The 13,556-nt window shown below is 41.6% G+C and overlaps 1 protein-coding gene across 1 annotated transcript in view; it reads left to right on the forward strand.

The window, feature by feature from the left end:
* Positions 1-13,556, forward strand: part of ccdc88b (coiled-coil domain containing 88B) — a 37,254-nt gene that overhangs the window by 6,504 nt on the left and 17,194 nt on the right. The window contains exons 4-18 of the mRNA XM_068714944.1: positions 1,976-2,045; positions 2,266-2,324; positions 2,700-2,783; positions 3,667-3,807; positions 4,398-4,543; positions 4,922-5,003; positions 5,534-5,692; positions 7,069-7,215; positions 7,415-7,598; positions 7,828-7,943; positions 8,263-8,331; positions 9,029-9,724; positions 10,457-10,636; positions 12,451-12,791; positions 13,033-13,192. Coding sequence (XP_068571045.1) covers positions 1,976-2,045; positions 2,266-2,324; positions 2,700-2,783; positions 3,667-3,807; positions 4,398-4,543; positions 4,922-5,003; positions 5,534-5,692; positions 7,069-7,215; positions 7,415-7,598; positions 7,828-7,943; positions 8,263-8,331; positions 9,029-9,724; positions 10,457-10,636; positions 12,451-12,791; positions 13,033-13,192 — 2,634 coding nt within the window. The remainder of the gene's footprint in view (positions 1-1,975; positions 2,046-2,265; positions 2,325-2,699; positions 2,784-3,666; positions 3,808-4,397; positions 4,544-4,921; positions 5,004-5,533; positions 5,693-7,068; positions 7,216-7,414; positions 7,599-7,827; positions 7,944-8,262; positions 8,332-9,028; positions 9,725-10,456; positions 10,637-12,450; positions 12,792-13,032; positions 13,193-13,556) is intronic.

Here is a 13,556-nt window from a genome sequence, read left to right on the forward strand (position 1 = left end):
TTTATAAATTAAAGTAAGAGAGAGTTGTAATTGTGACTTTCTTCTGGTGATTTTTCTCCGATGGATTGCAGGAGGATGTAAGCAGGCTTTCAGAGCAGTTGGGAGAGGAGCTAGCCAACATCAGAATGTGGCTCTTTGACAGAAACATTTTTAATTAACAGAGATATTGTTTGAGGATCTAGTAAGTAAAGTAATAAAGTATCAGTCAGATGACTTTGCTGAAATTCTTTTAGCAAAGTCATCTGTCTGATTGCACTAGATGGTAATGTAGGAGGAGCAAAGCACTGCAGGTCCACATGACAAATACTTGTATTTGCTGCCAGAAAAGCCAGGTTTCTGGAACCAGGGATGTTGGTGGCGTCTGCCATCCAGCTTGATTAAACGTCATTTAGAATCTGCCAGGAGATTTGTCCAAGATCTCGAAGCAGGGAATACAACTCGCTGAAACAAGCAGTGTTGGAGACCTGAATCACCACTTTTACTCTTTATACATTGTAAAGGCTTTCTAGCACAGCACTATAGAAACATCCAGATTCAAGAGCTTATTTTGATACTTAACTTTAAGATATATTTGCTTTAGTTAATACTATTTTTCATTAATTCAGTTTTTCATTCCGAAACAAAAGTAGCATTTCAGTATTAAAAACAAAACCCTCAGGTGAGATGATACAGTGTCATGCATGCCTGCCGTCATCGTTACATCAAACCAGTACATAACAAACAAAAATACTAATTTCCTACCAGTGTTATAATTGTCCCAACATAAAAATGTTAACAACATAAGTCATTTAGAGTACTTAAAAGAGACTATTTCCTGAAGCCATGAAAACCTTCCTCTGTACTCCAGTCAACATGGTACAGTCTGAGTTCCCACTACTACAAAACCCATTGGAAGCGCTCACTTCCTGTTTGGCAGTTTAGACCCAGGATGTGTGGATGAGATCTAATTTACAAAATGTTCGGTTGATTGAAGTTGCATGAATGAATTTGAATGAAATGTATTTTTTTAATACAACACATTGACTGTGCTCCTGATAAAGTAAAACGTCTCATGTTGAGTTATAAAACTGCCCACTCAGTGAATGCTCCAGTAAAGCTGGTCTAATCCGGACCAGGTTTAAGTATATGCATTTTCTTTGGTAGTGGCAGTGTAGAGGTGAGAGGAGAGGAGCGATGACATGACAAAAGTATCCAGTCAGACTTGAACCAGGTACATTGCAATTATGTGATTAGTGTCTTCAACTCAGGATGCTCTGTCTATTCTTTAATACATTTTATTATTAAAGAATTGTGACCAATTCTTTAATAATTTGGACATTTTACAGTTTTACAATAAACTGTGGCAGACAAACAAAAAGCAGACAAGATTTTCATAAATTTCATCATGCTGTTGGCATTTCTCTTCTGCAATAGTTATCAGCTAACAGACCAATACTGATACATCTGTGACCAGCTAAAAACATCCAGTAATAAAAGCCAGAGTAATGTAGCGGTCAGGCTCTAGTAAATCATTTGTTAGCTGCAGTAATCTTTGGTTTGTTGCTGGTAATGGGTTCTGGTTATGCTCTGTACATTGTTAATGTGCCGTGCCGACATTGCTGTCACATTACCCATAATATGCATATCCATAACCACAAGGGGAACAATAAAATCAGGGATTTTGTTACAAGAGTGTTATTCAATCATCATATCTTTTTTAAAGTTTCTATTATGTCTCGAGAATACTGAGAATGAGCTCTACTGAAAAATATAGAATCTAATATAAAGCCTCCTTGACCTGGAAGGACGAACGAAAAGTCACTCTTATCAGATATCAGCTCTTTGTTTACATCACAAACTGCAGGAGGCTGGTGGAAAGTCTTTCTGTTGTTGTTTATCTAGGCTCACTGTGGCCAGACAGAAAGACAGGTCGGGCCGGCCGATCACTCAAGTTTTTTTTTTTTTTTTAACTCTTTACTCTTATTCTGCTCATCAGGAGGACCTGCAGCAGTTGATACTGATGCCTCTCCCAAACATTGCTATTCTGGGGCAGGACCCCATAACAGGTACAAGATAACCACACAATCCTATCAGTGCCATATCTTTCAACAGCAAGAAAGTAATTATACTTTATATATGAGTCCATATCTCTGCTGTCTGCGAGACACATTAAGGGGATAGCAGAGGATGGTGTTGGTGGGGGGTGGGGGGTGGGGGGGTGGGTGGGGGGGGGGGTGGAGATGATGATAGTGATGATGATGATGACAGTTATTTCTGTGTCCTCAGAGGCAGCCGTGGAAGAGCTCAGGCGACTGCTTCTGCTCTTACTAGGATGTGCTGTGCAGGTGATCACACACTCACATGACCATCACACTTTTTGATGGTTGATAATGACACCTGTATTGTGTTACTGAACCTGGACGGACCAGTATTTTGGTCTAATTGTAAATAATTTAAATAATAATTGGATGGATAAAGAGTCCCCAAAGAATAAATCCTAATAAGGTGATCCCTAGCTTTTTTTTTTACGTATCCAACACTTCAGTTCATGACAGTAGAACTTTAATTAGGATTATGTTATTATCAAAATAGCTGCAGATTAATTTTCTGTCAATTGACTAATTGTTTCAACTCTACACACACACACACACACACACACACACACACACCCACACACACACACACACCTCTGAATCCATGTCATCCCTCTGTGTCTGCAGTGTGAGGAGAAGGAGGCGTTTATTCAGCAGATCCAGTCTCTGGACATTGAGACCCAGGCAGCCATTGCCAGCTGTATCCAGCAGGTTGGTTCAAGTGCTCAAATCAAATCATATATCCCCCCCCCCACCCCCCCCCACCCCAAATATAAAAGGCATTCAGTGACTGACCGTTAGTATGAGGAGATATTATCCAGAGGACCTTTATGAGGATTTTTTTCCCAAAATAAGATTGAGCAAAGAATTTCTTCACTGTCTGGCCTGTAGGCAGAGAGAGTGAAACTAATACACCTTCTGCTGGCGCTTCAAGTAAGCGTGAAAATGAGTTACTTGTTATTCTGCCGGCAGCCTTATAAGGACCTCTGGGTGCTCCTTGCTGCCACCATAGGATGAATCCTGCACCTCTCCACCTCTGTCACATCATCCTCTCTCCTTCATCTTTTTCCTGTCATTCTCCGCCGTCCTCTTCAATACAGCCTAAATGCCAAATTGTACTCTTTTAAGAATGCCCCCCGTGAATAATTGCCGGCATTACACAAACAGCATGTTGCATGTCAGTGTGTCTGAATTACAGTAACAGCATGTTGCCCAGCAGCCCTTTTTGTGCCAGGTTTCTCAGCCTCATAAATCATAGCGGGGAGAGGTGCTCTTCCTGTGTGGATGGATGCACCCCCTGCTTGCTGTTCATATGCCTTCCACCCGAGGACATTTCAAACCTGTCTACATAATCATTAGTTTTGCATGCATTAGTCACACATTTTCGGACACTCTTCCCTAACAGTTATACTCCCAAATAAATGTGAGAAAAGTTTTTTTTTTTTCCTTTTATAAACAGATGCATCGCCGCTTGGTATTCACACAGCCTTCACACTGCCTGGATTGTTTGTCCCAAGATCTGCCATTTTCGTGTCAGGTTTCCCAGAAGCACATTGATCTTATCATGTGACCTGAGAAACTGTCCTTGCTGCAGGTGACTCAGGATCCTCGCATGGTGCTGCCGCTGAGGTGGGAAGAGCTGGTAGAGGTTGAAGGTGCAGACTTTCAGCTGGTGTTCACCTCTATGGCCAAACAGATCCAAAACCTGCTGACACAGAGAGACACACAACTGGAGGTATGTATACAAACACACACTTAAAGGAATAGTTTGACATTTTGGAGAATGTGCTTTTTTTGCTTTCTTGCCGAGAGTTAGAGTCTGTCTGTTTTTGTTGCTAAAACGTAAAGAGCTGGACCTAAATAATAACCCATATATGAGTTTGTTGTCTTAATTTGACTCCGTCCTGCATTTTTAAATCGACAGACATTCCACTGAGATCTTTTACCAGCTTTTGTGGGATTAAAAGTCATTATTAAAGAGATTATCTCTGTTTTGAAACCCTGAGCTACAACCTTGATATGAGATCAGAGCAACATAAGATATTCAATTTTGATCAAATAATTTCCACGGACTCAAATAAGCCTGGATGTGTGTAAACATATAAAACAAAGATCTTTGTCAGAAAACAAACAAAAGTCATAACATTGACATTATTACTCACTATACGAAACATATTTTGAGTATCCAACACTTCATTCGTTCATTTTAGTCTTGATGTAGTTGATATAATTCTCCCATACTTTATCTTGCGTGTCTCTCTTTCATCCTTTCTCCAAATCTTCCTTTCTTTTCTTCCCACTTCTCTCTCGCCCTTTCTCTCCCAGAGGATAGCAGAGCTTTGTCGGGAGCGAGAGGCCCAGTCTGACTCACCCACGGCGCCACTGGGTGGTCATAGCGAGGAGCCACCCCAAGGTCTGGCACTCCAGCTGGCGGACAGCAAGGCCAAACTCCGCCGCCTTAAACAACAACTGTGAGTGTGTGTGTGTGTGTGTGTGTGTGTGTGTGTGTGTGTGTGTGTGTGAGTCAAAAAAAGTCAAGAGAACCTTTAGAAAAGTTCTGATAAAGGTCAACTTGAAAAATGTGCAAATGATTTTGTCACACAAAACTGTGAGTTGTTACTTAGCAACGAGTAAGATACAAATCAGGCACTCACTGCTTTACTTTATCACAAAGGTCACTGTTGGCCAATTATAATTTCTGCATATACGTGTCTTTTTTGACCATTTCCAGCAAACATAATGTTCTCTCATCTTATTTTTTTAGCAGCCAATGTATCACAGAAAAAACTTCAACGAAATACTGTTTTGAAAAATAGTGTAATTGCTTGTTTGACTTGTTTTATTTTTAGGGAAGATAAAGGTGATCAGATATTGGATTACAACCTGGAGATTCAAACCATGGAGGACCAGCTCAAGAAACTTCACAAAGAGGTGCAGACTGAAACCTGGTGCTCTGATTTAGTTTTTTCTCTGTCAAAGAGAAAGAGGTACCCTTGCTTTGGATACAGAGAAAGACTTTACCACACATAAAGCTTAACGAGTTTGGCAACGGCTGTGATATACTGTATATTAGGCCTAAAAAAACAATACAGCACAGCCAGCAGCACAAAACACAGGTGGCTTTTTTAAAAATTCTCCTAGGTTATGTATTTAGTCGCAATCAGACAACACACATTGCAGCCAACTGCAATTTCACCCAGAAGAACATTGTTGAAAAACTTCTTTCCCAGCTAGACGCTCAGAATCCAAAACAAAACAACAACAGGAATGATACTGGATAACATGAGGCCTTCGTCCTAATATTCACTTTAAACAAAAATCTTGGTGATTGTTTTTAGACTTTGTCAACGTTTGTTAACTGCACATCTTAGATCTGTTCACAACCTTCTTTGACCTCGTCCCCATTGGTGTGTGTGTGTCTGTCTGTGTGTGTGTGTGTGTGTGTGTGTGTGTGTCTGTAGAACCGTTCTCTGCAGGGTGAGGTGAGGGGCATGCGCGCACTGCGGGATGAGCTGGACTGCGCCCGAGAGCGAGCTGCACGGGCCGAGCAGCTCCAGACTGAGCTTCAGAGCTGTAAACACAGATTGCGCAGCCTGGAGCTCACACGCACTCAGCTGAAGGTACACACACACACACACACACACACACACACACACACACACACACACACACACACACACACCTACACACACACAGCTCACTACACACACTTCAGAATAAGAAAACAAGCAGTAAGGCAACATTTACACCATGAAATAGATTCAAATTGCTTTGGCAGTAAGTTACTCCCATACAGAGCAAAATCAAACATACTCACAATGCCTTTGTACACATCTATACACGGACATACACATATTTATATGAACATTACCAGCGAAGGTCACTTCAAGAAGATCACCTTTTTAACTTCCCTCTGAGCAAGTACTTCGTTCTTTTTTTTAAAGAAATACCACTTTATCTCAAAAGTCATATATTCCCTCTCACGGCCCTGAGCATTTCAATCAAGACTGAATATGAACAATTCTGAAGCTCAAAGCCAGAGAATGAGATTATATTGTGTGATGTCATCAGGATTTACAGCCTGAAGCTGCTTCATTGACAAAGAGCAGGAGTAGGTCTTCAGTTATTGGAGCTTTTACACCCAAATGAGATTTATTCTGAAGTAGTATAACTATTCTGAGGCGGAAAATGTGCTCATACTCTTGTAAAGCACCTCAGTGTCCTCACTGTCACCTTCTCAGTCTCATTTAATTCATTCCACCTCCATACTGCATCTCTGTGACAGCCCACATTAGCTGGCAGGATACATTTTTCTCGTGTTTATGTTTATAATAAACTTTTCACAGTGATCTCTTGCATAGTTGTTAAAACCAGTACAGCTAATGTTGAATGTTTACATCTAGAGGTGTTCTCTTTTAAAAGAAAAGTCCAACCCACACACTTCAAGAGTCATTTAGTTTTTATTACATCTTCGGTTTATTCGCATCGTTGCGGTGGTAATTCCTATCGGTAACGTTAACATATTACCATATTACTCACCAGGTTGAATGCAAGAATAACGCTAAGGAGACAGAGGGGGCAAAAAAAACCCGTCCGGTTATTATCGACACTTTAAATGTGCTCACTTTTGGTGTAACGACTAAGTCAAGTGTTTAAATTGGTCACACTGTCGGCTTGTTGATCGTCCAATTGCTCGTGTTTTTTGCCTTGTACGAGATTGTTGTAGCAATGTTGCGGTGTTTCCTGAGAAAAGGTTACTATAACTGCTTGTAATTATGGTGAAAACCCAAACATGTGAATCAAAGATAGATTAGCAAAAGATAGCAGCAAAAGACACATAGAAACAATCTGATTCTGTCAATAAATGTTTGGCCTGAATGTCTACCTGGCTAATGTCTGACTGACGTGACGACCTCACTAAATATAGTATAGAATGTTTAAATCAGTGCAATCAGTCTCATGCCTCATGTCTGTCTGTGCATGGCGCCCCCTGCAGGAGCAGCAGCAGCTGTGTGCAGCACTGCAGGAGACCAAAGTTCTTCTGGAAGAACAGCTGGCCGACGCACGAGCGCGTTGCTCCTCGCTAAGGGAGCTCGAGAGGGACAATCTTCTGCTGCGTCATAAAATCATAGACGTGGAAGCGGTTGGTGTAATTTAATGATTGTGTTTTTTTTTGTAGATTTTGTCTAAATACGTATGTTACTGGCTGTATTTGTGTGCGTATGTATGTGTGCACTAATATGTCAAAATCTTGGTATGTGTTTGTACATGTACTTGTATGGCAAAGGAGTTGCGTTTCATGATGAATGAATGTCCTTGTGTGTATGTGTGTGTGAGTTTAGGAGCGGGACACCGAGAGGCAGCGGGTTGATGAGCTGCTGGAGATGAACATGAGCCTTGAGGCAGACCTGAGGCACAGCAGCAGCGGCGGCGGCGGCGGCAACACTTCTGCTCCGGTCGCTGTGGTTCACCGACGTTTCCTCCAATCAGAACTGGACTCTGACGAAGAGCTGAGCGACCTGATTGGTCAGAGCACCTGCTTCTCCGCACCTTGTCATTTAAGACATTTTAATTAACTGATAAGAGAAAATATGTTGAGGTAATACTGGCCCACAGGTTATCAATCAACAATAACCGAGTGAATCTCTTCATGTCCATTTCTCTTTTCCTCCATTTCTCTTTTTCTGCCTCTCGCGTTTCTCTTTTTTCATCTTTCTCCTACTTTATTCTTTATTTCTTTCTCCCTCTCTCTCAGATCACAAGCCGCTGAGCGTGGAGGTGGGCGAGGCTTCGACGCTGATGCTGCTGGGAGCGGAGCAGGAGAACGCCGAGCTGAAGAGACGACTGGAGGAGCTGCAGGCCCAGCAGGAGGTCAGAGTTCAGGGGTTCGAGGGTGATGACTGGCAGAAATGATCAATAAAAGTTTACCGGTACTCCATGATATGTAAAGTAAATAATAGAGCTTTAACATGTCTGTAGTGTGCTTTATGATTGATATGATCATCGTGACTTGGTAGAACAAACCATTTCAGGCAAGAATCTTTAATGAAAATACCAGTAGACCCACCTTTCAAGTTAACCAGGCATCACTAAAGTCAGACGTGAAGCTCTTCGCTATCTGAGTAAATGAAACAGGAAAAGCAGGAAGCAACAAATGGAGAAGTTAAACATTCATCTCCTTTTGCTTCAGGCTGATTCTCCAGATGCAAAGGATGAGCTGGCTTGCCTGGAGACGGAGCATCAGAACACACTCGGAGAGGTGAGCTGAAAGTAAAATAAAAGTTGCTATGGACCGGAATTCCACAGAAACCTGACTGAAATAGTTTCTGGGAGTCTGCCGACACAGTGTTGAGCAACATTAAGCTTTTTTAAAATTAAATTTTATGTAAATAATCAATACATTAAATGATTGCATCCATATAAATGTCTCACAGAGTATGATATAGAAACTCAGTGACTGTTTGAAATGCCAGGTAATACTGTACTTTTCCATAAAAATAATATAAGTGTGATCATTGGCTATAACTCAAACACAAAAGTTATACACAAAGCTCAGCAGCTGCGTCAGCTGTATTGAATTGTAAAATGGATGAATCGGCAGATCAATAAAAAACACAGATCCATTTTGATAGCAGTGAAGCTGTTTAAATATACAAATGCTATATAAATCTATATAGTGTTTTACATTGTATTACATATTTTCTCTGGATTTTATATTATTTATGATGGCTGCTGCCTGTCATCTGTTTCAGGCTGCTGGACTGAGTTTTCTTTGGTTGTTTGTGCAGAGTTGTGCCTTCATATTCTATTTTTACAACCAAACCAAAAATTATTTAAATCAATCAGTAATTGCCCGTTGTAGAACAAGAGGTGGTTTCAGTCTTTTTAAAAAGGACAAAAAATGAACAAAAATGCATGAGATCTCACTTCAATTATAAACTCCTATTTCCTTTCAGTTTCAAAACTTGAAGAATGAAAATGCCACTTTGAAGCAGCGCCTTGAACAGCTGGTGACCAAACTGCAACAAATAGAAGACGATAAGAAGGTGGAAGGAGAGAAGAAGCCAGACAAAAAGGAGGAGGAGAAGGTGGAGAGAGGAGTCCAGGGCTCTGAATCCTGCAGGGGAGAGGGGGAAGGAAGGGTGAGGATGATGGGGGTGAGAGAGAGAAGAGGAGAAATCATTGGAACCCCGAGGGAAGCAGGAGTTGGGGAAGAGGTTCTCCATGTTGAAGGAGAAAATGAGGAACCATGCGATGAGGACGTTGAGTCCAAAAGGAGAGGAGAGGCAGAGGGAGGACAGAAAGAGAAGGAGAAAGAAATGCAAATAAAGAAAGAACAGACTGCTGTAGCAACAAATTCAGAGATCCAAAATCACTCAAAAAGTGTAGAAAATAATTCAGAGATCACAGCTGCAGACCAGGATGTTTGTTCCTTGTCTGGTGCTGATATGGAGCTTCTGACGAACCGGCTCCAGGAGGCCAATGAGGAGGCTGACCGACAGGCGATCGTGGCCCAGGACCTGCGCTCCAAGCTGGGGGAGCAGAGCAAGAAAACCTGGGAGGCTGAGCAGAGGCTGGTGGTCCTGGAGGCCGAGCTGCAGCATCTAAAGAAAGCAGCAGAGAGTCTGGGAGACGCCCGCAGGCAGATAGAGGTATGGATGGATGGATGGGTGGATGGGTGGATGGATGGATGGATGGATGTGTGGATGGATGGATGGATGGATGGATGGGTGGGTGGATGGATGGATGGGTGGATGGATGGATGGATGTGTGGATGGATGGATGGATGTATGGATGGGTGGATGGATGGATGGATGGATGGATGGATGGATGGATGGATGGATGGGTGGATGGATGGATGGATGGATGGATGGATGGATGGATGGATGGGGATTTGGTGGGTAGATGTATGGGTGGAAGAAAATGTGCTAATAGAGATGTTAAGATCATGGATTTTTTGTTGGTTTGATGGATAAATTAAAGATATATTGTGTTTAATAATATTGTGGCAAGGGTTGATATTTATGTAATAATTCATAGAACAATTCAGAAGGCAGCTACATGGATTCATTTTAGTATTTATAAAGTTGTTGATCTAAAGAGTAGTGCCTTTGTTTTTAGCCATGCTAGTGGCATCGCTGCTCTAATGTCGATCTGATGATTTTCCATTTTTTTGATTTATTGAAATTAATTAATTAGTTTGTTTACCAATCGAACGCTCTATATTTCTCTATAATAAGCTTCAAGTTACATTCTTTGACAATTATATATCAGTTCCTTTCATAGAAATGATTGCGATCTATGTGACCCATAAAATGGATACATACAGACGTCCGTATTAATAGATAGTTCCCCAGCTCAATATCCTCCCGTCGTGTTCTCAGGTTCTTCAGTCCGAGGGTCTGGTTATGGAGGAGGAGCTGTGCCGCCTGCGGAGCCAAGCAGAGCTTCACAGGATGCAGACCACGGTCATCGCCACCCTGGAGGGAGAGCGGGCCGCACTGGAGAGAGACAGGGACACACTACGCAGCACCATGGACGCCCTGCGCACCGCCCAGCGCAAGGTTGAAGAGTACACATGCACAAACACACAAACACATGATGCAGCTGTGACACCAAACATTTTCATGACCATGGCAGATGTCATTTTACTTCAGGGGAGTTGGATGAATGGCAGGGAAATACATGAGGAAAAGTACAAACCAAATTAAAGGGAGCAGAGTTTTAGTGACGTAACACAAGCCCCCAGTAACAAGAATGTATTACATTTTTAATAGCTGATCTTAATATTCTGTATTCTCTTTATATACTTACTTGGTTACATTAAATACATTACTTTAGATAGCTCTGCTTGCCAAATGATTGTGTTTTGTCTTGCATTTATATCTGCAGTATAATTATATTATTGCATGGAGAAACTGCTCAGCAGGAGTTGGATGTGACAGCATGAAGTGAAACTGATGATTCAAGCTGAGAATGAAACACTGTTTTTATACACACAGTTTTGCGAGAGTGAGTCTGTTTTGTACTGCGATTTTCACATATTTTCATGAAACATACCCAGATTTCAAAGGTGTTGGCACAATTTATTTAGTGCATTTTCCTACATGTAGGTTCAATGAAAAACAAAACAAAAAATCGAATATTTGGGACACTCTTTGCAGGATGTAGACGTCTTTGAGATCTTCTGAAAAAAAATGGCTATAGAATTATGCATTTAATGTGCTATTTGCAGTAAAACTGGTAGACATCAGAGAACTTGCAAGCTAAGGAGAAGAGCAGTGCTAAGTCAGCATTAAAGAAATACCATAAAAGGGATTTGTGAATACCTCCCATTCAGAGAGAGTACTTTGTACTTAATTCTCCTTCTGATGTGCCGCTGTATTACCTGCCCTCTTTTCATAGAGAGTGGATCCACTCTATTGTAGATATTGTGTCGAGACATCAACTAACCTAAACAGTACTGTACATGTTTTTACTGTCTGAAATAGGCAGTTTCCAATTAATGTGTTCTATTATTACGGCATCTAGCTATATGGTCCCATGTATCTTTGGAAAAAAAACAAATATCACTTAATGCAGAATAATGACACGAAGATTGATTGAATTTGCATTCTAAATCTGAAGAAAACTGCTCCTTAAAGTAGCATTAAAAGTCATCTTTACATTTAGTGTAAGTCACCAAACACTGTACTGTGGAATTGCTACTTTTACCCGAGTAAAGGACCTTAATACTTCCTTCACCACTGTGCATGAGATAAACAAAATGGGGTCTGCTCCATAGAGCAACTAGAAGTAAAAAAAAAAAGAAAGAAGAAAAATACCTCCACAGGGTACCTTTAATAAATAATTTCTAACAAACAATTTCCACAAGTTACATCAGGAAAGTAACAGGAGAGTTCAAACCATACTTCAGTTTGAAAAGTCTAAAAAGGGTTTACAGTGACCGGTTACTGATGTCAAAATGCTCCACATCTCAAAAAAATATTTTGTGCCAAAAGCTGCAAAAATGTTGAATTACATGTTTTTGAGAATCTGGTTGTTTTTTCAACATCATTTTGAAGGTTTTGTTTCCTATTTGTTTTCTAGTTTATTAGTCCTGTTTTTAGGTGCATCATTTGGCCTCTCATTTATAAATGACATATATCTTTTTTTATTTTTGGCTAGACTACACTAATGTCCTCTTGGTGCATGTGTTAGTTTGTGTTGTTATGATATCTGTCATAAGTTGTCTATTGTGATCGGTCTGATTTGTGTTTCATTCATTGACACTGTGCATGTCTCACCAAACTAGTTTCACTTCTGGCCATTAATAAATGTCTCTAATCCAAAGTGGAGAATCAATTATCATTAATCATCCATCTTGTCTCTTTTCCAGAGTGACCAGCTAGAACTCTCCTCTCAGACTCTCAGGGCAGAGGTGGAACGACAAGGTCGGAGTTTGGAGACTTCTCGTCGTCGGGAAGAGGAGCTGGAGGCAGAGCTCCGTGAGGCAACTGTGGAGGCCGAATCTCTGGCCCGGGCGCGAGACCAGGCGCTGCTGGAGGCGTCAAGGCTGGAGCAGGAGAAGGAGCTGTGTCAGTCGGAGCTGGACAGCCAACGGAAGGAAGGGAGGCAGAGAGAGAGAGAGGCAGCGAGGCTGAGGCAGCAGCTGGAGAGCACAACCCTGGCTCTGGAGCACAACAACCAGAGAGCTCGGGCCCTGGACGCTGAACACAGGTACACGCACGCACACACGCACGCACGCACGCACGCACGCACGCACGCACGCACACACACTCCTGTTCACACACTTAACCCCGATCACAAGCTGAGGTACGCAATTAACTTTACAAGGCATCAGAGAGAGCTACTTGGCTGCACCATGTATTTATCTTTAATGTCAACTCTATCCTCATTCAACCTGTGTCTGACCCATGCTGCTGTGTGTGTGTGTGTGTGTGTGTGTCTGCGCACGCAGACGTGTGTGTCAGCAGCTGTCTGAATCCAAGGAGCTCTGCACTCGGCTACAGGACCTTGAGAAGGAGTTCAGCACTCGATTAACCAGCATGGAGGAGGGTAAACAGCAGCTGCAGGAGCAGTATGCAGATGCTCAGGCCAAGATTAATTCACTGTCCCAGGTTTGTGTGTATGTGTGTGTGTGGTAGCTGTGACGTAGTAGATGTGGTATCATTTTTCTGTGTATTGTCCCTTCATGCAAAGCACATGTGAAATGGAGACTCTGCTCACAGGTTTGAAGTGTGTTTTCCTGAGTGTGAAATCTATGTACTGTATAGTGTCTTTATGAATTCCCACAATGGAACGAAAAAATATTTTCTGCTGACAATCCAAAAATGCATACATGCAAAAATACTGTGGTGCAACTCTACATCTGTCAGTGATGACGCACAAATGATGATGATTACTAAATGTCCAAAAAGCTTACTCCACACTGGAAAAAAAAACCCTTTTTCTTTTGGTATACATTCATTTCTTGTCTACTAA

This window comes from Cebidichthys violaceus, unplaced genomic scaffold (genome assembly GCF_023349555.1).
Source record: "Cebidichthys violaceus isolate CVI_PGR_0920_01 unplaced genomic scaffold, fCebVio1.0.p SCAF_2, whole genome shotgun sequence".
NCBI classification, from domain to species: Eukaryota; Metazoa; Chordata; class Actinopteri; order Perciformes; family Stichaeidae; genus Cebidichthys; species Cebidichthys violaceus.